At 49.5% G+C, this 24,357-nt stretch overlaps 1 protein-coding gene across 5 annotated transcripts in view; it reads left to right on the top strand.

The window, feature by feature from the left end:
- LOC144099328 (uncharacterized) overlaps positions 1-24,357 on the top strand; it is a 44,776-nt gene that overhangs the window by 1,596 nt on the left and 18,823 nt on the right. For 3 of the 5 annotated variants that reach the window (XM_077632545.1, XM_077632546.1, XM_077632547.1), the window contains exons 2-5: positions 1,914-2,172; positions 15,402-15,500; positions 17,862-18,009; positions 23,584-23,829. In XM_077632545.1, the coding sequence (XP_077488671.1) occupies positions 1,934-2,172; positions 15,402-15,500; positions 17,862-18,009; positions 23,584-23,829 (732 nt within the window). In that variant the 5' untranslated portion in view covers positions 1,914-1,933. Of the gene's footprint in view, positions 1-1,407; positions 2,173-15,401; positions 15,501-17,861; positions 18,010-23,583; positions 23,830-24,357 lie in introns of those variants that run through there. The other 2 variants (XM_077632548.1, XM_077632544.1) reach the window with 1 other exon arrangement.

Below are 24,357 nucleotides of genomic sequence, written 5' to 3'. Positions count from 1 at the left end.
TGTCCCTTTACATTTATCTACATATTTCCAGTTATCCTGCGTTTAACTATCCCAAACAGCAGCCTTGTTAGAACTTTTTTATACAAAGCATGCTGACAGTAAGCGATGAAACCCTTAGCGGTCTCTACCATTATCTCCTAGGGATTCCGATGTTGAGATTTTATGTTGCTACATGATGTTCCATATTTTGAGTGCAGTTGTAGTGACTTTCAGTTCACATTTTCGAAGCACTAAGTACTCGTGGCTGCTGACAACTATATTACAGCCAATTATCTTGCAGATTCCGGTCCATTTAAAGAGAGTCATGTGCTGCTACTTTCATTACTAGTGGGGAGAAAACCATGCAGCATTGGTAAAATCAAGGGTTGAATCGTTGACCTTTCCACTGCACTGGTGGCTTTGTGGTATGAGCATTCGCCTCACATTTTGGAGTTGTGGGGTGGAGGTTGTTTTGCACGTAAAATGACAGAAAAGAACACTCAAACTTTGCACTGAGGATGATGGCAGTGCAATGGGCATTTATTGCACTTAAATCCATGCTATAGATTTTACCAATATTGTTCCTGTTTCTAAATCTCGTAAGACATAGGCTGTTTTTTTTTCTTTCTGTATTTACTCAATTTTGCAATTAAAAAAAGGTGGACGTGTCAGCGCAGTCCTGGCCTGTCCTGTCAAAAAAAAGTCTTTCCATCCTGGTTTTTTGCTTTGTGGCGGTTGTAAACATTAGTTCTCAAAGTTGGAATCCACCTTTCACCTTCCTGGGATCTCCCTGATTGTGAAGAGTTAAACCTGCTTAAGATTTTCCTCCATTAGAGTTCATATTGGGTCACTTTTTTCAAGGAGTGGGCAGGTCTTCGTGTTGGCTGCAGGGGAACAGTCTTTGCCTAGGCACTGTGTTGTGGGGTCTAGCTCTGTTTGCTTGATGGCAAGGTTGAGTGACCATCTTTATTGGGAGCCATAGGCAGCCTAAATTAATTTGGAGCCCTCAACTACTGAGTCTTTCATAGCCCCTTTGCAACTTTGAGCTGTTTTATCCTGCATACTGTTGCCACGGTGGTTCAGTGGTTATGACGGTCGGTTGCTGACCCGAAAGACATGGAATCGATCCCGGCCGTGGCGGTCGAATTTCGGTGGAAGTGAAATTCTAGAGGTCTGTATACTGCACAATGTCAGTGCACATTAAATGGGCTCTGAAAGGGGCTCCAATAAAGTTGCGGTACGCCTGGGATTTTAAAGCATGCCGCATCACGAATATTGAACACGAAGGATTTTTTTATGCGCTTTGTAGAAACAGAGTTATCTGCAGTCAAAATTTGAATTTCAGCGCCTTCGAGCCTTTCCCTCTCCTCTCGTCACTTTTTGCATGTTGGAAGGTCTGCACTCCTTCGCCAGCCCCACCTCCGGGGGAGAGCTTCCTCACCCGCCGAACCTACGCGGCTTGTTGGCCACGGCCTCGGTAGCTGTGTGACGTCTGATAGAACCTAACCAGTAGCCATCTGTCAACTGGTGTACGTAGATGCGAGCGACGGAGGAAGGTGCGAGCATGAGAGAGCCGCCGGGAAGGGCTCGCCCTCTTACGCGCGTGATTGTGCGGTCTCTGCTGCTTGTAGAAGTGTATATTTGGCTCAGGTGTTTGTGACGACGCAGTGCAGTGATTGAGAAAATTGATGTCCTCTCCTCGGAAGGTGCTTCAGAGCCCCTTTAAAGGACACCTGGTGGTAAAAATTTCCAGAGCCCTTCACTGTAGTGTCCTTCATAGCCTAATTTGCTTTGGGATGATAAACCCCTATAAACCATACCATAATGTACTATACCCTTTTCATTAGGAGTGGACTTGGAGTAATATTTCAGGCTGCCTAGCCAGTTCACCTATGAGATGGCTCATCCTGGTGGTACATTGCCTTTTTCTGCAGTCTGCGCAACAGTGCGTGACATGATGGAGGCATCGACTGACTCCCTGCTCAGCGTACCTGGCACGTCTTCTGCTGGCTCACGCTCTGATGAGACCAGTATGCCCCCTTCTGAGCCACGAGCCAAGAAAGCGAAGGCATCCAGAGCGCCACGGAGGCATTTGGTACCGAGGCTGCGTTCCTGCCGTGGGCGGAACTTGAAGATGACTGTGCGCTTCAAGAGTGAAGTCTTGAAGGATGACGATACGAATTGGACAGTCAAGTGAGTCTGGGGTGTTTCTTGCAGACTACTGCATGCTGCATTAGCTGACCTACTCTATATGCCTACAATCTTTGCAGCTGTGGCTTCTTTGAAGGATGTGTAATGCGATGAGCAACAGTAGTTCTTGTGTCTGAATGTTCAAATTTTCAAATAATTGGGGAATAATACTAGCTCTTGGGTTCACATGACACCTTACCACGAACAGTTCTACAGGTTGCTTTGATTTGGCTGCACTAACTGCACTAGTTCCGTGAAGTCCTTTGGTGGCGCCGCCGGCGTGCAGCATCAGTTCAAGAAGTGCAGCTCGCACTGGCTGATTCGAGCACAAATAGTCAAGAGCAGGCCTGGCAGTCCATGAGCTTTTGTGTTGCCACCAAATTTCACCAGGCGCGTGCTGCCGACATCTACTGCCTCCAAATCCCGAACCAGGTGAATTTTCAAGCAGCAAATTACTTTGAAGTGTTGCCATGAACCTGCCCTACGAAATTGTCGTTTCACTGGAAAGATAAAGATTTAAAAAGTTGTTGCATATATAATACCGGGTTTGTTTCAGCGAAAATTTTAACAAAAATTTCAAATTTACCGTAAAAACCGGAATATAGGTCGAACTTTTTTTCAAAAAACCATGGTGAAAAGTCGACCCCCGTCTTATATACCGGTCATTGGCGGAAAAAATACGGAAGTCTTGCAACAATGGGTGGCTGAAGTCAACAGCCTCCATCACCATCGCCATCAGCAGCAGTGCCGCCATTTTGCGTTTCAGTAGATGCAAAGCGGAAGCTAACGGCAATTTACCGTCGCCTCCAAGAAAAACACGATTGAGTACGAGGAAGCTCACGGGAACCTGGCGGCACAGCGCGAATTTGGAGTATCCGAAAAGAGCATTCAGTACTGGCGGAGGCAGAGGCTGCGTATTACAACTTGCAGCAACCAGAAGAAAACATCATTTCGTGGGCAGACCGTAGTGTATCGTGAATAGGAAGGAAGTGTTGCGCTGCGAGCAAGATCGCTGCCTGTGACTGCCGAATGCATCCGCGTGAAAGCAGCAGAGATCGCGCGTGCCTCTAGACTCACGAGGGCGCAATTCAAAGGCTCGCCATCCTGATTGCGGCGATTCATGAAGAGGAGGGCTTTGCTCTACGGCGCCGTACTTGCCTGTGCCAGAAACAAACACGCGGGCCGATTGGTGCGCGATATTGTTAAAAAATTTGCCGGGTGTACATATAAGCAGCATTTAAATGAAATTAAATACTGTCACCATTGTGCAACCTCACGAGTCGCATTTGTTTCAAAGTAAGGATGTCTTTCGGTACTTTTCCCATTGAAAAAAGATCTTTTTCATTTTTAGAATTGGTTAGTTAGGGGGTCGACCTATATTCCTGTTTGACCTATAGTCCGGTTTTTACGGTAGGCTTTTTAGGGTAAAAATATGGCTTTTGCAGAAAAGTATTACCAGTTTTCTGGCATTTACCTTTCGTTTCTGCAAGTTCTCACGAAAAATTTGGTGGCACGTTGTCTTACTAATATCGAGAGCATCTATATGCATGCAGACTGTAATGGTGCGGTCTTGCTGTACGATTTCCTTGATCCGAGCCACGTTGTTTTCATTCCGTGAGGTTGAAGGGCGCCCCTGCTTTGTGTCATCTTCCACCGACGTTCTCCCCAAAACGAACCTCTTGTGCCACCCGCCGCGGTGGCTCAGTGGTTAGGGTGCTCGACTACTGATCCGGAGTTCCCGGGTTCGAACGCGACCGCGGCGGCTGTGTGCCGGTTGTTGTATCGTAGTAATGATAATTAGCAATGAAACAGTACACGTAGCATACGGTCAAGCCGATCTGTTTTCTCCTACTTCGTCGTCTTCTCTCCCCCCATGCACGCGAGTGCGTGCAGCGCACTTGCCACACTTCATCTTTATCACATTTCCACCGCACTTAAAAAAAACAAAATGTCTAGCGGATGTCATAGTCTTTGAACCTTGCGGGCCGCTTCTTTTTGCGAGTACTTCGGCGAGGCGGCGCAGGAGGTGAAGTCGCAGTTGCCGCTGTGGATTTACTACACGAGGGTTGAGGAGCGGCTGCCGATTCCGGAGCGGGCGGAACGGCTGGCATCATATGGATTGAAGGCGCGTCCGAAGAAGGACCCTGGACCACGGCTCCGGACTGTGGACTGGGCGGCGGCATGCGGTTGCCGTCGATAGGCGGCGAAACATCAGCGAAAAGGGCCGCTGGAGCTGAGGAGGACAGTTGCTGCTGAACTACTTCTGGGCGAACCGCAGAAAACTTGGACGAGTGCCACACTCGCCCATCATCCAGCAGATAAGATGCAGGTCCACGCTGCTCCACAACCTTCCGAGGCTCCGAGAACCGAGCTGACAGTTTGCCTTGCACATCTGGTTTGCGGACACGCACGTACTGGCCAATCTGAAAGTCACGACACTGGGCGCCACTCCGCTGGTCCGCATAAAGCTTGTATTGCGCTTGTTTCTCGTCAAGCATCTGCCGCAAAAGCTTAAGCGCTTTTGTCGGATCCATTGAGAAGGACTGATCCGGCAGTCCTACGACGTTAAGTCTTGTGCGGGGCAACCGGCCATGAAGTAGGACAGCTGGTGCAATTCCTGTCGTGGCATGGGGCGTACAGCGGTAGACACCGAGGTAGTCCACAATCGCTGTACGTAGGTCGCGTCGCTCGCACAGAGCTAGCTGAATGTAGGACTTAAGCACTCGATTGAATCGTTCAATGAGTCCATTAGCTTGGGGATGGTACACTGAAGAGTAGCAATGGCGTATCCCCCGTTCGCGGAGGAAAGTTTGCATGGCCATCGATGAAAATTGAGGTCCGTGGTCAGAGACAATCTCTTGAGGGTAACCCTCACGAGCGAAGAGGCCAAGCAGGAATTCTTGAACGGTTTGAGTTGTGATGGCATCAGCGAAGACAACTTGGGGCCACTTACTGTAATAATCCATGAGAGTAATCGCGAAGCGGCAGCCACTGGGAGCTTGGTCCAAAGGCCCCACGATATCAATGGCAACCTTATCCCAAGGTTTCTCTGGGAAGGCGACAGGTTGCAGAGGAGCTGCCACCGGACGAGCCGATTTGTCACAGGACTGGCACACGACGCATGTCCGTACCATTTCTTCGACGTGCTCGTCCATTCGCGGCCACCAGTAGAGCTCTCGCAGTCGACTTTTCGTGCGGCTGATCCCGGGGTGTGACTCGTGCGCGATGTCCATGAAGCGTCGTCGCAAACTTTCGGGAACGACGAGCCTGTCACCTCGGTACAAGACGCCTTGCACGACGGACAGCTCCGAGCGCAGGAGATAGTATGGCCTAAGGTTCTCCGGTAGGGATTTCTTGTCCGGCCATGTCGCCGATGTAAACTGAATGGCTTGAACAACTGCCGCGTCACTGATGGTTGCCTCTTGAAGCTCTTGTAGAGTCACGGCTGGCGATAGCAGGCGGACGAAGTCGTCGTCACTGGCGTCGAACTCACTGGGCTCACTGCACGATGTGGTCGGTAAGGGAAGGCAGACAGAGCATCCGCAACAGAGTTGTCATTGCCTTTGCGGTACTCTACAGTGTAGTTGTAGCACAACAGGCGAGCCGACCAACGTGAAATTCGCAACGGCCGATGGCCCGTTCCCTTCGTCGACAGCAAAATGACAAGTGCACTGTGGTCGGTGCGTAGAACAAAAGGCCGGCCCCACAAATACACGTGCCACCGTTCGCACGCCCAAACGCAAGCTAGGGCCTCACGTTCACCAACAGAGTACTTTCTTTCTTGGGATGTCAAGGTACGGGAGGCAAACGCAACAGTTTGCAGGGAATGGCCGTTGTCTTGCTGAAGCACTGCCCCAAGGCCATATCCGGAAGCGTCAGTCGTTACGACCACGGGAAGGGCAGGATCAAAAAAATGCAACACGTCACATGACGTCAACATGGACTTCAGTAGTTTGAAGCTTGAATCCGCAGCAGCAGTCCAAGTGAAGGCGGAGTCGCTGCCTCGAAGTAGGGCGCGCATAGGCTCAACGACGTCGGAGTAATGCGGGATAAACTTGGAGTAGAAACCCGCAAGTCCAAGGAGGGAGCGAAGCTCGCTGATGTTAGATGGAGTCGGAGCCTTCGTAATCGCCTCGATGGCAGAAGAAAGCGGAAACAGTCCTTCACCGCTGACAACATGCCCCAAGAAAGTGAGCTTCGGAACATCGAAGACACATTTGTGGTTGAGCTTGAGTCCGGCTTGGGACAGGCGCTCGAGAACAGCACGAAGGTTGGTCAGGTGCTCCTGTCGGGAGGTGCCATGGACTATGATGTCGTCGATGTAGAAGAGGACACCTTTGCACCCTTTTAAAATTAAGTGCATCATCTTCTGAAAAGCCGAAGGCACCGAAGCAAGGCCGAAACACACTCGTTTGAAGTGGAAGAGGCCATCATGGGTAATGAATGTGGTCAATTCCCGACTCTCAGGGCTAAGTGGTACTTGATGGTAAGCCGAGGCAAGGTCCTACTTCGAAAAACGCTTTGACCCGGCCAAGCTATGTAGAAGTTCTTCCGTTTGAGGCAAAGGAAAACTGTCGACCACAATAGCCTTGTTCGGCTCACGCAAATCGACGCACATTCAGATGGAGCCATCTTTTTTCTGAGCCACGACTATGGGTGAAATCCACTTGGAAGCGTCGACCCGTTCAATGATGTCTTGAGCTTCAAGCTTCTGGAGTTCCTCGGACACCTGCTGACGAATGGCAAACGGCAGCCGTCGGAGCTTGCAAGGAACAGGAGAAATGGAATCCTGCACTCTGACTTTGTGCACGTAGCCACGAGCAACTCCGAGTTCCTTGGAGAAGAGATGTTCGAAGTGTGGACGTAGCTCAGGAGGTAACAGAGGCGTATCAGGTGTCATGGAAAGACATTCCAACGATGCACCTTTGATCTTCATTTGTAGAGCGGCAATGGAATCCAGGCCCAGCAGCGTTGTGCCTCCCGAGACAACGTACAACAGGATGCAGGCAGTACGGTCGTGGAACTTTGCTGTGGCAACAAAACACCCTTGGACTATAATCCGAGACTTAGAATAGTCTAATAGTTGAACTGCAGTTGATTTAAGCGGGAAACATTTAGCGAAGAATCGGTGGTAGAGGTCTTCAGAAATAATTGACACAGATGAGCCGGTGTCAATCAGGAAGCGGATGAACTTGCCTTCAATCAGGACTGAGGCGAAAATTCCGTTTTTTTGACTTTCAACATTGAGAATAGACGCACTGCTGGAGCCATCCGGCATCGACGATGTGTCAGCAGTATCTGCAACTTGCTGAACTTGAACAGGACGGTCGGACGACTTGCAGAGAGAGTCGAAATGGCCCACCTTGCCGCACCGACGACACTTGCGGTTGCGGGCTCGGCATGCAGGGTTGTTCGCTAGGTGAGTTGTAGAACCGCAGCGGTAGCACATGCGCTCTGGTATTGCAGCAGCAGGTTGTGATGGTTGACTTTGGCACTTGCAGCAATGGGCCTGAGGTGGTGTTTGTCTTGATCCGCGCTCGCATCTCACACGATGTACTGGAGCGTCCTCCTCAGCCAATTCCCTGGCTTCCCGGGAAGCTTGCTCACACTGTCGAGCAAGGAGCATGGCGCGCGACAGAGTCAAGGAGGAGCCTTCCATGAGTAGGCACTCACGCAGATGGCAACTCGAGGTCTTCTCCACCAGCTGGTCCCTGATCATATCGTCCGCCATGGTCCCAAACCCGCAGTCGCCGACAAGGCTGACTCATCGGTTGTCTCTCCTGGAGCCTGAACTCGACGGCGAAAGCGATGACGTGCGGCGATTACATTTACGGATGATTTGTAATGCTCCGACAGGATGGATATCGCCGCATAAAATTCGTCAAGGCGGGGCGCCTCGTCACCGGAGTGCGAAGCCGCAGCTGTAGGCGCTGGAGTGGAAGACGGCGGCGCCAATGTATAAAAAATGCGCTGACCTTCCAGTCCGAGGCAATTCAGCAGGATGGCCTTCCGCCTGTCCGCGCCCAGAGTAGAGGCACCAGAGGCCAGCATGTAATTCCGGAACGCCAGCTCCCATTGCTCCCATGGAAGGGCAGGACGACCAGGAGTCGGCAGGAAGGGTGGTGGTGGCTGAAGCCCAGAAAAGCTCATGACGGATGGTGAGCAGGCCACGTGAAGGTCCCGAATCAAAACAGCATCCTCGTCGCCAAAATATGTTGTATCGTAGTAATGATAATTAGCAATGAAACAGTACACGTAGCATACGGTCGAGCCAATCTGTATTCTCCTACTTCGTCGTCTTCTCTCCCCCCATGCGCGCGAGTGCGTGCAGCGCACTTGCCACACTTCATGTTTATCACACCCGTGTGCTGTGCGATGTCTGTGCACGTTAGATATCCCCAAGTGGTCAAAATTATTTTGGAGCCATCCACTACGGCACCTCTTTCTTTCTTCTTTCACTCCCTCCTTTATCCCTTCCCTTACTGCACGGTTCAGGTGTTCAAGGATATATGAGACAGATACTGCGCCAATTCCTTTCCCCCAAGACCAATAATTGTTATGTTGGTAGGCGCCAGAAAAGCGGTGAATCGTCTTGAGTAGTAAGCTGGTTAAGTAAATTTTAATAACTTTCTAACTAGTACAGTTAGGCGCCTAGCTGCAATTAGATTTGTAGCCGGTCGTCAGTAATGGCCGTATCAGTTTTTAGAATTCTGAAAACGGGATTACCCTTGGCACTGGGGTTCGACAAAAATTTGTCGTTTTCAACTAATTACGTGCACTGACGGTGTTGCTTTGTCTGCATACTTTCGAAAGCACATGTATTTGCGCTCGGCACAGCCAAAGTTTGTCGAGCCACAGTGGTGAGCGTAATCAAGTTTTTGAAATGCAAGCAACTGATGTGGCTATTGCTAATGACCGGCTACAAATCTCTAATTGCAACTAGGCGTCTAACTCAACTAGTTAAAAAATTAATAAAATTAGTTAACCGGCTTCCTACACAAGACTATTCACCACTTTTCTGGTGTCCGCCAACACCGGTAATACTCCGCCGCAAAAGCCATATTTTCGCCCCTGAAAGCTCATATAGAAAATTTTTTTTTTGAAGTGGTCACTGAAATACCTGGTGTGTACTATACAGTAAAAGCTCGTTAATTCAAACTGATGCCCTTAAGAGAAACTTTCGCATACAACGAGCGAGACCTGCACGACCGTCAAAATATACCTTATTTCAATGGCACAAAATCACGTTTAATGAACATCATTAGGCCCTGCTGATCGGAGGAAGCGAATGGACGGCGTAAACCCGGTGCCGCGACGCGAGATAACCTGCCTCCGACCCCTTTGTGCGCCCGCCGTGTGGTATGTTTTCTCAAGCCTCATCGCGGTTGAATTGCCCGCCCCGTTTCGTGCCGCTCTTAAGAGAGCTACCCTTTCCCCGCTGGCGCACCTTCCAAGACCACCCTCCCGGCCCTCCTCGCTACTCCACTTCCCTCTCCTCTCTCGCAAATCCGTGCGTGGCCTCCGTGATCAACCACGCCGGTGCCGATTGCGAAGGCCTCACTCCGTGAAGCAGGCCTTCCGTGGGAGCCAAGAGGTGGCTGCAGTGACGCTCACGGACGCCCCTCATTGGTCTCTCCGCTGGCGATTGCGTCTGTATTTTTAGCTTGAGTGCCGCCTGTGTGCGTTGCACGTCTACCCCATCGCGCGCTTCAGTCACTCTTGTTGCGGTGCGGACTCTCCGCTGGCGATTGCGTCTGTATCTTTAGCTTGAGTGCCGCCTGTGTGCGTTGCACGTCTACCCCATCGCGCGCTTCAGTCACTCTTGTTGCGGTGCGGACGTTTCATTGGCTTCGTTCAAATTTCGGGGCCCTGGTCGCCCTGGTTGTAATTCGGAATGTTGGACGGGAACACCGTGCCCATTTCGATTGTATTTAGCGGTTGAGATGATGAAAGCGGCTTGGACGGAGCTGACGGCCACTGGCAAGTGGAACTGCTTCCGCAAGGCCGGCTTCGTCGACACAGTGTCTGACGCCGAGCCTGATGCTTCGCAAGATGACCAGCCCGGCAGCGATTTGTTGCAGCGCGTCGTCGACTCTGACATGGGGGGCCATGACATTGGTTGGAATGATTTTATTCCTGTCGATGACTACGCCGACAGCGCGGAACCGTGCACGGAGGGCATCGTTTCTGAAGTGCGGGACGAGAGTGACGTGGAGGAATCAGAAGAGGATGAAACTACGGAGCCAGCACCCATAAGCGCGCCTGTAGCAATGGGCTACATAGAGAGCCCCAGACAACTTGTCTATGCCAAGGGTCTCGGCGAAGAGCACGCTTTTGCTTAAAATAATCCGGAAACCTCCCTCATCGGATCTGCGCTGCAAAAACACACGTCCATCACAGACTTTTTCGCAAAGAAAAAATTTTGTGTTTTGACAAGCAACCGTCTTTAAAGCTGTAGTCCACTTACTGCGAACTTCGGGATATAACGAACAGACGCCGCGTGACGCTCATGTTCTTTATAAGCGGGCTGTACTCTATTTCCCTAGCCAGGGGGCTCTCCCCACCCTGTTTCGCTGTTCCAACCACTGTATTGAATTGATTGCAGCCTCTCATGCGAAGCCTCCTAAAGGACATACAGTTGAAACCCGGTTTAAAATAGAACACATGGACTGCATGCACATGTGCGTCCGTGAAGCCTGCACACCCTCAGCGCCCCTAGTGGATCGAAGCTGATGGGGCACACTCTTGGTCTGGAAGATACCATCTGTGGAGCACCCTCCCCTGTATGTGCACCTGCGGGCACCCACCAGTCTTTAATTCCTATTAATGTTGATGACTGTGTCATTTATCATCAGATTAATAAACCTAACGAGTCTCATCTTCTACAGGAGGGCCTTAAATCATTATCATAATGATGTGTCGTGTGGTTAATACAGATTATTGTTAACAAAACCAAGGTAATTACATTCATTTTACTCCATCTCGGTAATTCCTTGTAGCACTACCAAAGCTGCGATGAGTGCACAGCGATGTTCTGACACTGCAGAATGTTGTGCCAGTATAAAATGGGCATATGGGATAGCGTTTTGCTAAGAGCATTGCGTGCTTTGTGGTGTACATGTGCAAAACACTATTTCAAGTCGAGCTTTACTGTGTGCGTGCGTTATGTATGCTATTTGCAGAGTCTGTCGTGCATGGCTCGTGCCACTGCTCTTTCAAACGCCAAAATATTGTTTCCAAAATGGTGTTGCACTTCTAAGCAGGACTCCTAGCTTCAGGATAGATTAATGTTATTACAGTAGCCGACGGGTAATTCGGACTTCAATAATTCGGAGTTGTAGGATGTTCCGGACCTCGGTGAGGCACCGTCAGTCACTGCATAGAAGCACATACATATTCGCGACGGGTATTTCGGACTTCAGAAGTCCGAAAGTTCGATTTTTCGGACTAATTTCAGTCGCCTGCAGCCCAAAATTGGCCATTTTATCGGCTTTTCTCCGGCGCAGAAAGCGCCATCTTGGGTTGAGGTGGATTTACACTGCAGTTGGATTGGCTTGACACACTTACGTCCTGATTGTTGCCAGTAGAGGTCCCTGCGATCTCTGACACATTGAGGTGGCAGCCGGATTGTCATCGCCGTCAACTTGCTTTTGTCGCCGGTGTTGTCGCGGGCAGTTATCGCTTGTCCCTTACATTGAAAATTGGTCGTTGTGGGAAGGAAATTGTGCAGGAGCTATCTCGCATATCGGAGGGAAGAGATAAAAGAGGGGCTGAGAGAAGAAAGGAAGAGGTGCCGTAGTGGAAGGCTCCGGAATAATTTCGACCACCTGGGGATCTTTAACGTGCGCTGACATCGCACAGCACACGGGCGCCGTGTGCCTCCATTGCCTCCATCGAAACGCGGCCACCGTGGTCGGGATCCAACCCGGGTACTCCGGATCGGTAGCCGAGCGCCCTAACCATTGAGCCATCACTGCGGGTCTCATACGTTTGCCATTCGCCGTTTCGTCACTTGGGCTCCTCTGACCGCGTTGACCGAGTGGCGCTCAGTCTTCACGAAGTTACATCCGTTCGCCGTTTTGTTATTGCGTCCGGCGGTTCCGCCGCTTTGAACGAAAAGTGCCTTATCTTTGTGTGTGTTTGACGAGCGGTGTAGTGCACACTCGGGTTGTGGACAACATGGCCCCGCCAGGTCCGTCAAAGAAGCGTGGGAAGTATTCCAACTAAATGCGGTGACCTTTCTGTCGATCGTGTACAGTGAAAGCACAAATTTGGCGCAAATACAGGCGCAAATCGTCGCCAGCAAGAGAAATTTGTCGCGAGGTAAAATCAGTGACATTTTTAAGCAGATTTCATCTCAATAAAGTAGTTTTTTTTGTACTTCACGGATTTTTCGGACTGTTCAATTATTCGGACCATTTTTCGGGTCCCTTCGAGTCTGAAAAATCGGTCGGCGACTGTACTGTCGTTTTCAGTACGTTCACTGGCCGTAAATGGGGCACGAGGCTTTTGCGTCATCTTATCTCGACAATAACAAATCATATGAGGGATAAATTCGGGCTATTTTTTATTTGGACGGACGATTCTGCCACTTTATTCTCGGGAGCAGCGTCGGTGTGAACCATATCTATGTACACTGCAGGCAGACACACAGATGGCGAGGCACGGAGGAATGTGTTTAACGCACTCTCGTGATTGTTTGAGGCAGTCGCTGTCTTCAGTAGTGCCGCAAGGAACTCGTGAACTACAGTATACATGTCGCTACAATGTACCATTTTCTTATATCAACCATGCTGCCATTGAGTGGATAAGTCAGTTCAAATGCCTCTGTGTCATCATGTCATGGAATCGGCACATGGAATACACCTTCAGCAGAGTGAGTAGAACACTAGGAGTAATTTGAAAAACACTGTACATGTGGCTACACCTGACACAAAGCTCCTGGTGTACAACATTCTGGTGAAATTGCAGCTGGAATATGCCGCCTCCATTATTTGGAATCCGCATCAGGGTTATTTAACACAGTTACTCAAATCATTACAGTACCGTGTGATTCGTTTTATAACTAGCAACTACACATGCGACAGTATTCCTCAGCTCCGAAACTCCCTGAATCTTCAAACACTCCATCAGTGAAGACTCATTTCTTTACCTCAGTATTTTCAAACTCTGCCACTGCAGCTTTCCAAATTGAACAGATTCGCCATTCTTCACATATATTGGGGGAAACACAGTAACATGTCTAGGCGATCAAAAAATGTTTGTTGTTCCTCGTTGAAGGCTGCTTTTCCTTGGTGTGTGGTGCACTTCCCGTATGTTGCAAGGGCATCGTGTGCCTTATTGCGTCTTTCTGGGCAGCCGTCAGACCAGATGTCGATTCCATTCATCACCTGGATAGGCTTCATTGGAGGGTGTTCATAAGTATCCAGTGACAATATCCATTGACATTGACGTAGCTGTTCGGAATCTGATTATTGCATGGCTGATGGCACTAGTGTTAAAATAGTTGCGAAAGCTGGCACCACATCATTTTACTCACCAGAATTTTCATAACTGGAATATGATGCTTCTGGCATCTGAAACTTACAAAATCTGTTTCAACATGTTCGATTCTGTTAAGGATTTGTTGTACATCTGAGCTGTTGTGATTACAAAATTGTTCTTCAGTGCTCATTTCTTATTTTTATTTTGTTTAATATGCTGAAACTTTCTATGACATCAGATTCATTGTGGTGGAAGGAAGTTTAAAGGGAATGTTTACTTGTGGTTAATAACAGTGGGGCACAAGATTGCGAATTGGCATGTGAAAGCATTCAAGCCAGGCCACAGGTACTGAGGCTGTGTGGTGGGTTGGCTCTGTATTAACTGGCAGTCTTGCTTTGAGCTTGTACTGCAGCCTGTTGACTTGTCATGAAACAACTTCTGTCAGCTTGTCCAGAGTGGGATATCACTATTGTGTAAAAAACTCTACAGCTAAGAATTATCCACAGAACTCTGCTGTTCTGTGTTCCACAGGACCTCTGAAAAGGAATGTACCAGCCGGGAAACATAGTAGTCGGGAGGCGTGCGTGAGAAAAATTGTACCATCGTTGTCTGGCCTTTTTTGGGGGGGGGGGGATTGTATTATTTTTAACTTATAGTAAAGGTAGCAATGCTTCACTGGAATTTTCAAGGCTCTGCAGTTCTCGCACTCGTTTGCATGCACTGAATGACCTAGATGCCCTGCGATGGCTCTGTCCTCCTGAGCAGCCTTTTGTGGAAGGCAGGTAGTAGCGAAGATGGAGGCAGTGCATAGCAGGTGAAGTTTGGGCATGCATGAATAGTTATGCTCCATTTTCAATGCAGTCGCTTTAATCCTACAGAATCTTCATCTATTGGAACCTAGAAATTGTGTTAAGCCGCAGACAACAAGGCAAACGTGGATGATAGAAACATGCCTTGTAGCCAACTGCGCTCCCCGCACAGCATTAGCAGTCGTACAGCTTCGTTTTCGCGCCTTCAGTTGTTCGTGCTGCACCGGTGATGGAACTGCACTAGCAGCTGCGTCCAGATTCATGCTGCCTGTAAGTGTGCTCGACAGCATTGGCATGGTTGCAGCATGGTGGAAGGCACCGAACACGGTGGCGGCCATGTGTCGATGGATTCGTTATTAAAGAAGAAAGACAGGCTATTTGATGCTTTTGATTCACTCTCTGAAACAAGGTTACTAGCGCTAAAAAACGCAAGCGACAGTGAATAGACGCAATCCCTGCAACACAGGAAAAACAAAACCAAAATTCACAACACATGAAAGTGCTTGCTTTTTGCCATGCAATCAAATCAGGTAAGCAGATGAACTCTGTTCTGCTTTAGGCAGTCTGCCACTGCTGTTCCACGCTCGCTGAACGTTGTATGTCAAAATGCTGGCGCAGGGTAAAGCACTGTTGCGACGTAGCATGTGGGAATGCTGTCACAGTTGCGACATAACCGAGGAGTCTGTATCGCATGGGTTTCTATTGTATTGGAGGTTAGGTGGGACTGGCTCATGAAGACATAGCAGCTGGCAAAACTCTGCACCCAGGAACATAACAGCAAGGTTCTGCTGCATGTTGTTACTGCTATATCTGATGCCAGCTCAGCTTAAGATGATCAGAGATTTCTTCACTTGAAGTCTGCTTGTAAGCCTGCCTTGCAAATAAGCTGCTGGGTGCGGAAGGAGTACACGTCATAGTGCTGTGCTTCTGTCTCTGCAGTGAACGCAAGCAGCTGTTGGATGCGTTGAAGGAACATGGAAGCAGTGACTTGGAGAAGCTGGCCCAGGCAGTACCGACGCGATCAGCGACTGCCGTCAAGTAAGTTAAGGGGGGCGCGGCTCTTGAAAACCAAAAAATCGCGAAAAAGTCGATTTTTGGGAAGGTACATATTCCGGCAGTATGTGTCAAACTACCTTTTCTGTAAATATGAACGACTAATTCATCGTGAAAGTACTTCATATTAAATATCTAACAAGACGCGGTGCCCGCTGAGCTGCGAGAAAGCGCCGAAAATACCCCAACTTAGCGCGGACGCTGTTCCTCAGCCAGCGAACCAAGCGCCGCCATCTTGGTCTTGTTTCGTTCGTGAATTCTTGCTCTTTTTTTGCCGCCTTCGGTGGCGGTGGCATGGTGGGAGCGTGGCTCGCTTGTGATTGGGGCCCTCAAAGCGCCTTTCGAGTTTCCCACATTTTAAATGCGAGGCTGTGATTGGGTGAAGGACGCGCTCCTCGAAAACACGGGGGATCGTGCGGCCGCTGTTGGCTGCTGCGCGCGTTGACGCGGCGACCCCCTCTTGCGGCGGCCGCCGCGTCGTCCGTCCCGGCTGCCGTCGCTCTTTATTTCGTTTTCTCGTTGTGATCGCCGTTGTCACGTCTACGATCTCTCGCCGTGCCGTCCGAACAGTTTCCTGCAAACTGTTGACTATTGCGCAGTCAGTCACGATGTGTCCAGCAAAGCTAAAGACGCTACACGCGTTCGGTGCGCGGAAGCGTGCAATGAAGTTTGTTCGTTCGGCAAAGCGTGCCGCCAAAAACTGTCGATGCTTCCAGCCACGTAGCTGCTTCTGCATCGCTACTAGACAGCGATTGCGTCGCCGCTTCCAGCGACGTACCAGCAGCTTCATCGGTGCAAGAATGCTTTGCTTCGGGCATGCCTTGTGCGCCGAAGGCATCAACCTCGGAGATTGTGGCCTCCAGCTTCTGTCTCGCATCTACCCCGAAGCGTGACAACGCATTGCCCGCCGTTCACTTGGAAACGCATTTCCTCATGTGCGAGGTGATCGAGATTCTGGTTGCATCTCGGGAACCACTTATTGAATTTCCATGTTTTTTTTTTCCGTACCTGAATAAATTTCTAAAGGCAAGTCAAGCTCGTTTATTCAGAATATTGTGTCTGGAATTTGTCATAAGCAATTAATTTTGGCTAATGAGGTCTAATCAATGACACCAAATTCAGTGCTATGCTAAAATTTTTCAGCGAGGAAATTCAACAAAAGGGCCTTGCCTTGCCCTGCGGTACCTATGTAGGAATAACCATTTTCAAATTCTCCAGACCTGGAGTAAGGGGCCTATGTGAACCAGTTTGATATGCTCCTGTAACCTTAGAACCAGTGAGTGTGCACAGCTTCATGAAACATAGTATTTCTTGAAATGTTTGTGCTGTGAGCCTACCCTGAAAATTTCATTCAGATATCTCAAGAAACAAACAAAGTTGGTGTTCAAGGGTAGCCTCCCTCCTTAGAAAGCTAAGGTAAAAAAATTAAGCGAGTTTAAAAAAAAATTCTTCTTCAAGCTTACAGTTTGTGAAAAATGCACGCTCAAAACAAGAATGAGTGTGCCCAAAATGATTTGTAGAAATGACGTTTCTTGTACAAAAAATGGAAAAAACAGTCGTAACCAACTGCAGGAAGCGACACAGAACTTCTAATTGCTATGACCTAGTGATGTGCATCTGCTGTTTGCATGCGTGTTCTGCAGCTGTGTGCCACTGATCTTTTACACACATCAGTGCTGATAAATGTGACTGTGAACTGAAAGTGCAATATGTATGTTAGTTACTTAAACGGGCCTTACAAAAGTCACTGCAAGTTTTCTCTTGTGTTTGTGTGATATTATTACTCTTTGCATGTACTATAGTAGACAGTCAATAATTCAGACTTCAAGGGACCAGGGAGTTTAGTTTAAATGATCAGAAGCTTGAATTTTCAGAAGTGCACCTTTATATGATCCAAGGCCAATGGTGATTTACGTCTGTGCATAACATTTTGTAACCTCTTCTGTGTGCAGACATAGCTATAAGCATCAGTACAACATCAAGTATTGGTGAAATGCAATGATTTATTTATTCAACCGCCAGTGTTAAATGGAGGTGGGGTTTTAAAAAATGTTATCAATAATATACTTGTTTTCCTATAAAGTAAAATCTCACTAATTGGGACATCAAGGAACTGAAGAAAACGCCCGAATTGTCTGAAGTGCGACCATCAAATTGTCCCTAAAAATTTAATAAAATCATCTCGCTGTATAGTAAATGCCACAAAGAGTGCAGGTGTGGTATGTCTGATGAGAGGAAATCAGTGGTGCCAGATATGAAGCCACCAAGATTATTGATGACGCGTAGTCAATGTATTTTTATTAAAAGGAAGTAGATCTGAAATTTCGCTCTCTCTAATTCTTGCAGCCATTTTCTGATGGAGCGCCGGTGCAAGAAAGATCGCATCGTGGTGCAGGGCGCAACTGGCAGACGCACGACGGAAGCTCTTCGCATCCTACGGAGGGCGCTGGACGTGAAGCGGCGTCGCTTTGACCGCTCACAGGCGCTTGTGAAGGTGAGATGGCAACGGCAGGTTGCATCCTTCTGCCACATCCATTGTGTATTGTAAAGGCATCAGTAATGTGAGGAGCGCATCGGATGCAGCACCCAGGGCCATCTGCCGCAGTCCGAAATCAAGGCCAGGCTGAAATCAAAGCGAAGACTTCCCTAGATTTTTTTGAATTCATGGTGTTGGAAAAAATGCTCAGGCGCCTCTCTCCCCCAACAGGGTAAAGAAATGAATGGCAACAGCACTCGCCTCTCATGAATGCAGTCATTCCCAGGGCTAGCTAGACCCCATGGCTAAAACAGGCAGCAAATTGAGTGTACTCCCCATAGAGGGAAATTGACGTGACAAGCTTGGTGTGCGAGGATCCTGTTGTACTTAGTGGACTCTCACATTTTACATTTGTTATTTACCATTCAGTGCTCCTTGGAAACGAGTCTGCAAACTCCGTTCGCCAACACGACATTTCCGTAATGTTGGTGACCCTATCACACCACAGCAACACGGGCTCATTGGAAAGAATTCCCTTTCATCCAGCAACATGTGTCTGAAACTTCTGTGACAACTGTTGGCGATCTCCTTGTCACACTGGAAAAAGAATTTTGGTGGGGCTCCTCCGCCACCTCTATCCATGTGCAGCTGCTAAAACAGGAGGTGCCTTGTGCTGTCTAGTGCCTTATGCGTTTTGCAGTAAAGATGTAGAACGAATACAGTAATTCCTCATTAGAACGAAATCGCTTTGCTTGAAATATCGCTTTATTCAAAATTTCTTCCGGTCCCGAGCAAAACGCCTGCATTTTAAGCCGAATTACTCGAAGCGAACGAAGAGCTTGAGCCGCTTAGAGCGAAGTGGCGAGCGGAGTTATCGCCACGGCAGCGGCGACTCGTTTGCGCATGTTGTGACAAATTAATACCGCCGACGAATTAGTCTCAGGCAGGCACAGAACAGGCCACAAAGGTACCAAACCTACGACCGATGACCTGCCTAGTAACGGGTACCGAGCGAGTGCCGAGTGCCCCCAGCTGTTTACAGCGGATGCGAATGGAAGCGCGCCCAATCGGTTGCAGTCGCATCACTGGTGTCCCCAGTGATAGAATCCAAACGAAAATAAAATTTTCTTGACGCTTTGCGATGCCAGAAAACCGTGGTCTCGTGGCTGCCGAAAAGTGGCCAAAAGACCGCGGGCAGACTTGCGCCATAGCATTCCAAGGGGTGAGCTCGATGAGCAAAGTTTTACCGCTCTAAAGAACATTTTTGGCTCTGAAACGTGCCAGAAAGCACAGAAGAGGTGTCCCTCCGATTATGAGCCTATTCACGCTTGCGAGTCGAGAGCGAGGTGAGCTTTCGGCAGCAAACTGAGCTTCTCCCTGGCTGCCGTCGTCGTCGCTAAGCCTAACCATTTCACATCGGCCAAAGCAGACAAAACTCTCGAAAGTGCGCGAACAACGTCTTTTCTTAGAGTTTTCACTTCAGACAAGAAGGCAACCCGCTGGTCGCGGTTGCAAGCATGAATAACGGTGATGTCGAGCTGCTGCCTGGTCGCAAGCGACTGCTGTCGCACGCCCTTTGCCGTGTTCGACGCGAGGAGCTATGTTAACAGATCAGGAAGACGACCTTGGGGAAGCCGGCCTAGAAATTTTCTCGCTGCTAGTCATAATCGGCCTGCATCGCAATAAAACACCGCCCCTAGCTTCGTTGCACTTTTGATGGTGCAAATCGACTGATAACTTGCCGAAAACACGAAAAATCTGAGCGCTGCCAACGGCGAGTCGGGCTGTCAACATGGCGGGTCAACGCAACCACGGTGCTTCCCCGGCCATTTTCTCAAGCAGGTCATGCTTGATTCGCGCCATCCAACTAAACGAACGGTCGAAATGCTTGGCAGGGCCATTGAATTTTGTTCCTAGACATCTGTCAACGGCGCGGACGCGACACTGCGCGAACACTGAGGCTCGAAACGTAGAATTAGCATAGTGTCGTCGACAACGGTGCACCGAAAAACTCAATTGCAAACTTCACAGCTGTACACCTCGAGGAAAAAAAAAGTGCCCGTAATCATGCGAAGCCCCCACTGCAAAACCGTTCAGTTTTCGTGATCGCGCTGTGTACCTAAATTGAGCGGCTAATCATTTTTTGAGCACAACAAACACAACCTCAGACTCGAGCCATAGCATTTCCGTGACCCCCCACCGCACGAAAGCGGCCACTGCCTTCGGGATTCAAAAGGTTGAATTCATGGGCGGCGACCGTGGCCTTGTGCAATGCATGGTCAGATTAGAGCAGGGGCTGCACGCAACTGGTAATAACTTCAAACAGCCAATGCTTACTGCCTTTTTTGCACCTGATCTAAGTTTTGCTTTACTGAATACATTGTATTTTGACTTCCACGCCGTTGTGGCACAATTAAAGCTCGACTGCTTTAGATTTTCTCAGGTGGTCGCTTGAATCGAATTGCCGCTTATAACCAATTTTTTTGCCGTCCCGCTGACTTCGTTATAACGAGGGATTACTGTAATTGCTGTGTGCGGCTACTGCAGCAGTAATCCGCCTTTTTCACGACGCGACTGCGCATGCGCCCATTCCCTGGCGGTGGTGTCGCGAAACATATTGGAAGGGTCGCACGCTCTACTCGAGACCGGCCGTGGAAGTGTAAACAAACCGGCTTCCTACGCGGGGTGCGTTGCTGCAGCCGTCGGGCGTTCAGCGCGACGCATTTGGCGATACGTACGAAATGTGCTGCATACGGCTGCAATGCCCAATATGTAAAGGGAAGCAAACTTGAATTTTTTTGCTTTCGGAGCGCTTCCCGGGACAGCCTTCGACGCGAAGCGTGGATAAAAACAGTTCGCCGGCTCAACGATCGTGGATGCCCTTGGGCACCGTCAAGCACGTCAAGACGGAGCGGGAATCACTTTGTGACAGGTACGAACGATGTACTGTGGTTAAATGCATGTGCAGTCTATCTCGAAGTGTTTTATTCATGGGCAAAAAGGCCTCGAATGTCACCGCGGCACCCAGACATCGTTCCGACGCTTTTTGCTTTCTCAAGCAAGAAGGCCAAATGGACAAGTGCTGTGAGCTGCTTTCAACGTGCGATGGAGCGGGCAGTGAAAAAGAAGCTGCGAGAGCATTCACGCATGGTGCTAAAATTTTGTCATGATCTCCTATGGAAATTTCCTTGCTTATGCCACTACACCCTGGCCAATCCCCCCCGTGTGGGTACGTGCCATGTATTAAGAGGCACAAGAAGAAGAAGGTGCGTTATGCGTGTGTTCACATCATATCCATAATGAAGAGCTCTGCGGGGTATCGCCAGAATGGATCAATCGCCTCTCGCGCTCGTCTTTATGGACGCGCATGCTTGTTTAACCTATGCAGCGGTGTGCTGTGGGAAAATACAGTGAAATGCTAGCAGAGCTGCTTTGTTCGAGTACGCTTGCGCTTTTATAGCTCGTGTAGCTATTCTGCAGCGCTTGAGCACAACGATTGCTTGTGAAAACTGTTGTCCTTAGTCGTTTTCTGTACTACGGCGTGCACGATGTAGTATCCACCTTTCATGAATTGCAGGCATATACAGCGGAAAACGCCAACCTCACTGATCGGGGATATCTTATTGAACATTATGTTCCGAATGTAGCCTTCATCTCCGAAGCGGCGGCCCTTGCTAGCTGGTGTTCGCATCGCATGCCGGATGATTGCAGATTCTGAAGAATTTGCTCTTCGGTGGGCGCTGCAGCCTGCCTCGGACTTTGCACCCAACCATCAGTCAACCTTATAAATCCTCCAGGTACCAGGTGCTGGCACACGGCATCGTCGACAGATTCCAACAAAACGTGCTCCGGAGCGGCACTCAGTCCGGCCGGGTTGGGCGCGCAGTACCCTACCAGTGAGCTTCCAGCGTTGTACGCGAGGTGGCAGCACAGGAAAATGAAAAAGGCGGATTATGCTGATGTTTTGCGTTGTCGATTCTGTCTCGAACGGCTCATACATATGACAGGAAACGCGCCTACACATTACACCGTCTCACTTCCGAAGCGAGTGCAGTAGTACAAACTAAAAATGCCTACAGGAAGCATACCCCCCCCCCCCCCCCCCCCTCATAAAATCTCTGAGAAAAAATGCGACGGTACTGATTTGTTTATATTGGTTTTCAATACGCCTGGTCAAATAACTCATGCTCACCCGTGACATCTAATCCCTCGTTGTAGCGCTCTCTTCTAATGATCTATCCTTAAGCTCAGGCTGATGGTACCTGCTTCGTTGCGTCTCACAAAAATCTCCTTGTGTCGACCATTGCGATAGCTCTCTGGGGTGAAAATGACAGCAGCATATTTTCACGAGCACCTTGCAGACTTATCTGCCGACATCCGTGCTGATTTGTTGCTGGCTGGCACCGTTAAAAACAACGAAAGACGGAACCGTCGCTACAGGCAGAGAGGGGCTTCGCCAGAGAGAAAGGGGCTTTGTGGAAAGCCACGCTCGTCAGGAGCGTATGGTAATTTGCACACAAGAATGGGACGGGGACAGGGCGGCGCTCCTCCACAGTGGCTCCAGCGGAGGCGTGGGCAGGATTGACGCATGGCAGCCAGCCATCTGGCGGTGTCGATGACAGTAGTCTGCCTGCCGGCATTTGCATGCCTGCAAGATGCTGCACCGCCGCAATTTGCTTGCCTGCTAGATGCTGCACCGCGGAAATTTGCATGCCTGCAAGATGCTGCACCGCCGCAATTTGCTTGCCTGCTAGATGCTGCACCGCGGCAATTTGCATGCCTGCAAGATGCTGCACCGCCGCAATTTGCTTGCCTGCTAGATGCTGCACCGCGGAAATTTGCATGCCTGCAAGATGCTGCACCGCGGCAATTTGCATGCCTGCTAGATGCTGCACCGCGGCAATTTGCATGCCTGCAAGATGCTGCACCGCCGCAATTTGCATGCCTGCTAGATGCTGCACCGCGGCAATTTGCATGCCTGCTAGATGCTGCACCGCGGAAATTTGCATGCCTGCAAGATGCTGCACCGCCGCAGACAACAATGCGGCGAAAGGAAATGCTTTGCAAGCAATGCTTGCAATCGGGAAAGGCACGAAAGTGGTCAGTCACCACAAAGTGCGTGCTTTGGCTGGTGCGTTGGTGCCAGAAAATTTGCCCAGCCGGAGAGCAGGCCAAACTGTGTCTACGAACGTTGTTTGTTCCTAGTGCTGGTTCCCGAAAGCTGTCATACTGAGGCAATACTACAGCAGCCTGTCTTGTTTCTCTGCTTGTTTCTCTGGAATGAGTTGGTTCAGCAACTTGTTAATGGCTTGCTGGCGAAAGTGTTTTGCCGATGTCACTTTTGTGTTTCCGCAGTGTGACACAGGCTTAATGAGCTGTCATTTTCTTTGTGGGTGTGTCTTACTCTCTATTGACGCCCGTTTTGTGCACTCCCAAGGTAGTGCTCTATGACCAAGCTGCCATTGTGCCATTAGAATCAAATCGTCATTCCAGAGAGGTGGCAGTAATGTGTCAGCATTGGAAGGCCTGCATTCACCCTCTGTCGGCTTGCCTGCATTGGTCCCTTCTTCTTTGCATGCTGTCTTTGTGCAGGTGGTGGAATCGTGCCAGCGGCAGCCCTTCGCCGATCCCACGGAGGTTTATGGTCTGGAGCTCCCCCAGTTCGCGGATATCTACCAGATGCTACAGGATGTCATGGAGAACAAGGTGCCAGCTGCCTTGGGTCCCTGCGAGCAGTTTGTGGTGCGCCGCCTGCTTGGCACCCTGACCACCGCTGTGGCCTCGCTCGATTTAAACGAGGAACGTGAGGTTCTGAAGCAGCAACTAGCCTGGGCAGCCGTGAGTCTCTGCACATTTCTATAGGAGTGGTCGAGTTGCAGTTAGTTCTGGCTAGATTTCTTTTTTGTGAAAATAACAAAAAAAATTGTTTTTTGTGGAAAAAAAAATTCATTCCCTTCAGGGCCCTTTGTTGACCTAAAGTGCGGTGAGGCAAAAGCCTTTAGCGCGGTGTTGCTGCTTCTGTCACTGATGTGTAGTTAAGGTGTTAAGTACACAGTTGTTACTACATATGCGCTTGCAGGAAGTAGCGTAATCGATAGCACGCTCGGCTCCGGAACAGAAGGATGGTGGTTCGAATCCCGCCGTGTTCAAGGATTTTTTTCTTATAGAGTTGATGTCATTTGATTGATGGCTATAGTGCGATAGATTTCGCAAAGGGACAGATGGACGGAACGAAGCATTAAGCCGATGCCAACGCATTCGCTCATTGGTCTTCTGTCGCAGTGTAGCTGGGGGAGTAGTGTGCTTGCGTTTGCCCGCATTCTGGGACTCCATTGACGCTAGCGTCTAGGAGGGAGGTTGCGCGGC

This window comes from Amblyomma americanum, chromosome 7 (genome assembly GCF_052857255.1).
Source record: "Amblyomma americanum isolate KBUSLIRL-KWMA chromosome 7, ASM5285725v1, whole genome shotgun sequence".
In the NCBI taxonomy this organism is placed as follows: Eukaryota; Metazoa; Arthropoda; class Arachnida; order Ixodida; family Ixodidae; genus Amblyomma; species Amblyomma americanum.
This window is presented reverse-complemented; position numbering and strand designations above follow the sequence as displayed.